The following is a 2,867-nucleotide window of genomic DNA, read 5'->3' on the forward strand; positions in this document are numbered from 1 at the left end:
CGCCAACAAGAGCTACAATAAGTCCAACAATTTTGTTGAGGCTGATGCTCACGTCAAATACATCCTGCCTGTCAGATCAGGTATCAGGGCATTGTGCTTCTGTGTAGCAGATATAGACGCTTACCCTTCAAACTCGGAGGACCGGCTCGCGACATTCGGCACCTACGAACACGTCGACATTAAATTTCGCTGACCGCCTTGCTTTGAGATAGACAGGGCGAGGCGGATGGTGAAAGAGCAGGTGGCGGCCCAAGGTCGATAGATGGTCTTGTCCGTGAGACAGATTACTGGAGCCTACGGCTGTACTATCTTCTCCGAACCTCATTATTGACACGTCCGTACTGTAGATGATTTTAGAGAGTGGCAGGTTACACCAATATATATATATATATATATATATATATATTTACTTTGACTATATACTCCAGGAATCGAGATGTCCCGGGCACGGATGGACACGGACTTGTCGGATCATGCGTTACAGCGAGTTTCATAAATATGCGGAATCGCTTCAATTTTGCTCTTGAGGTCTGACTAAGTAGAACAGGCTTCGGCGATGGTCAAAGCGTGAAATGGCTTCACGTGTTGACATAGTGTTGCCCGATTAGGGCGAGGAATTGCCTGAAGGGGCAGGGAGACGTATCATACGTCCCGCGGTTGTCTCGGACTACAAGTCTTCAGGCGGTCTTGGGCGTTTCCCTGTCATCGGGAGGGATTAATGACATCAGTGGATAAAGATCGTATAGACATTGAAGGCATTCAGGAGACCGGCCTCGTGCAAGGTGCGCAAAAGAAAAGTTGCGGCGATTCCGCATATTTATGAAACTCGCTGTAAGCTATCAGACCCTCGGACCTTTGTGTCCTACCTCGTCTTGCTTCTCTTGTATCCTTCATTGCCTTCTGCCTAAATGACCCTGTGTCATTTCCTCGAGAACTAGGAACAGGACTCGGAACTGCAGCTCCCGCACAGGAACATATGCTCGCATTTTGTGACTCAAACATTCACGAAGTGGCGCCCTCGACCACGTTGAAATCGTAGCAAATATGTATAACTTTGCACTACAATTTTGTGTAACATCCAGAGGTCGACTGTTCTTCCAATGTAACTCCTGCTCTTAATCGTGATTGGGATGCTCTCTGATCATCGCAGTAAATATGCTACAAGTATCCATAACAATTCACGCGCTCCAGGCTCATCGCTCTGTGATGTCTTGAAGCTTCCAATCCTCGTTGCGACTCCACTCACCGGCACCTAGCTTCTCCAGTACCCTCTCCTTCAGCACTTCCAGTATAGCAGGTAAGACTATCGTATCCATGACTCCCTTCAAATCCTTGTCCAAACTGTCTTCGCCCCTCATCCGCCGCACTTGTCTGTCCAGTAGATCCATCCGTTCGATTACGACACCCTCATACACATCTTCATCAGTCAATGCCGAATCGCGATCAATGCGACAAGGAAATGGGTCATTGAAGCCTATTCTGTTGTACTTGAACAATCGCCAGCGATCAGCCGCAGCCCCGATTGAATGGATGAAATCCAGGGAGGGGTCGGAATTAAAGGCGTATTTGGCCTGATAAGGCATCTGTCGCGTGAGCGTCTCTTCTATCGTCTTCAATGCCCTCTTGTCGGCTTCATCATCAGATAGTCTGTAGAAATCCTTCAGTCGCTTGTTTTCGACTGTGAGAGCGGTTAATCGGGTGCATTGTATTTCCGTCCCATTTGAATCCACCACCCAGCACCAGATGATGATCACGGAGTCGGGCTGCTTTGTCTTCTCCCGTTTCTCGTCTGTTGCGCGCCCTTTGGTGAGGTTCTTGTCATTGCTTCTGTATGGGTCCTCGGAGGCACGTCGCAGAGCGCAGAGCGGGTATTGCGGACGAAGATCATAATGAACATGCAAGGTGACCTCCGTTACAGTCCCAGTTGGTTTCGCAAGCAGAGCGGTAGCCTTTGGATGCATCCTTTGTACCTGCCCCACCCCCGCAATAGGGGCGGATGGCTCCCATCTGAGTGTGAACTTGGTACTGGCGTTGGTCCCTAAGAAGCACAGGACTTCGTTCCATGGCTCATACCACGGGGACTCGCTCTGTAGTGTATTGTATCTCTTCTTCCTCGCTGCATCTAGAGCGATGTCGATTGCTTCTAGGCAGTGTTTTTCAGACATAACTCTAGAGCGCCTTGAGTGGGAAGTTTGCTCATGCTGAGGACTTGAGACTCGAGAGCGACATACCTCACTCCTATAAGTTGCAGCTGATGATGAATTTTTTCCTGGACTGAGAGCCAGGACGGACGCCGGGCTTTATACAAGTCTCATGCATTTCATCCGAATATGCAGACCACAACTTGTCGCTGTATGAAATGGAGTTTCATGAAGAAACACGAGTGAGCTATCCGTGATACGCAGATGGAGCAACCTTTCTTGTTCTGTAAAAGTAGTATAATCACTGCCTTATATCACACAGTGGGCAGGCAAGAAAAAGGAGACCATGTGCAAAAACCCGATGGGATCTGTTTCGCCATAAAACAAGCGGTCGCCGAGGTACCTGTGTCGTGTCGATGTCTTGATAGGAATTCATGCAGAAATAGACCTTACAAAGCCATTTGTGCAGGAGAGGTCAGCCGTGAGACCCAAAGATATTCTCGATGAGCCCGTGCGCGTCGCGGGTATGGGCACCAGTGGGTGCGGGTGGCGCCCCGACGTACCCGTGCCCCGCTGTGTCTCGAAAACGCGCCGCCAAACGTACTATCGGACCCGAAACCGGTGACCCAACCCATACCCGTACTCGACCCGTCGACACTGGTTGAGCGCGGGTAAGGGTACGGATATGCCCTGAGACTCCCTATACCAGGCGTGTCATCCACTAAC

General features: G+C 49.9%; 1 protein-coding gene across 1 annotated transcript; it reads right to left on the minus strand.

Annotated features, from left to right (window-relative positions):
• Window positions 1-1,193: 1,193 nt before the first annotated feature.
• On the minus strand, window positions 1,194-2,165 carry GLOTRDRAFT_90596 (uncharacterized protein; the record flags this gene model as incomplete). Its single annotated transcript, XM_007863772.1, has 1 exon — window positions 1,194-2,165. The coding sequence occupies one exon, from the start codon at window positions 2,163-2,165 to the stop codon at window positions 1,194-1,196; it is 972 nt and encodes a 323-aa protein (XP_007861963.1).
• Window positions 2,166-2,867: the final 702 nt, after the last annotated feature.

This window comes from Gloeophyllum trabeum (genome assembly GCF_000344685.1).
Source record: "Gloeophyllum trabeum ATCC 11539 unplaced genomic scaffold GLOTRscaffold_00002, whole genome shotgun sequence".
Classification (NCBI taxonomy): Eukaryota; Fungi; Basidiomycota; class Agaricomycetes; order Gloeophyllales; family Gloeophyllaceae; genus Gloeophyllum; species Gloeophyllum trabeum.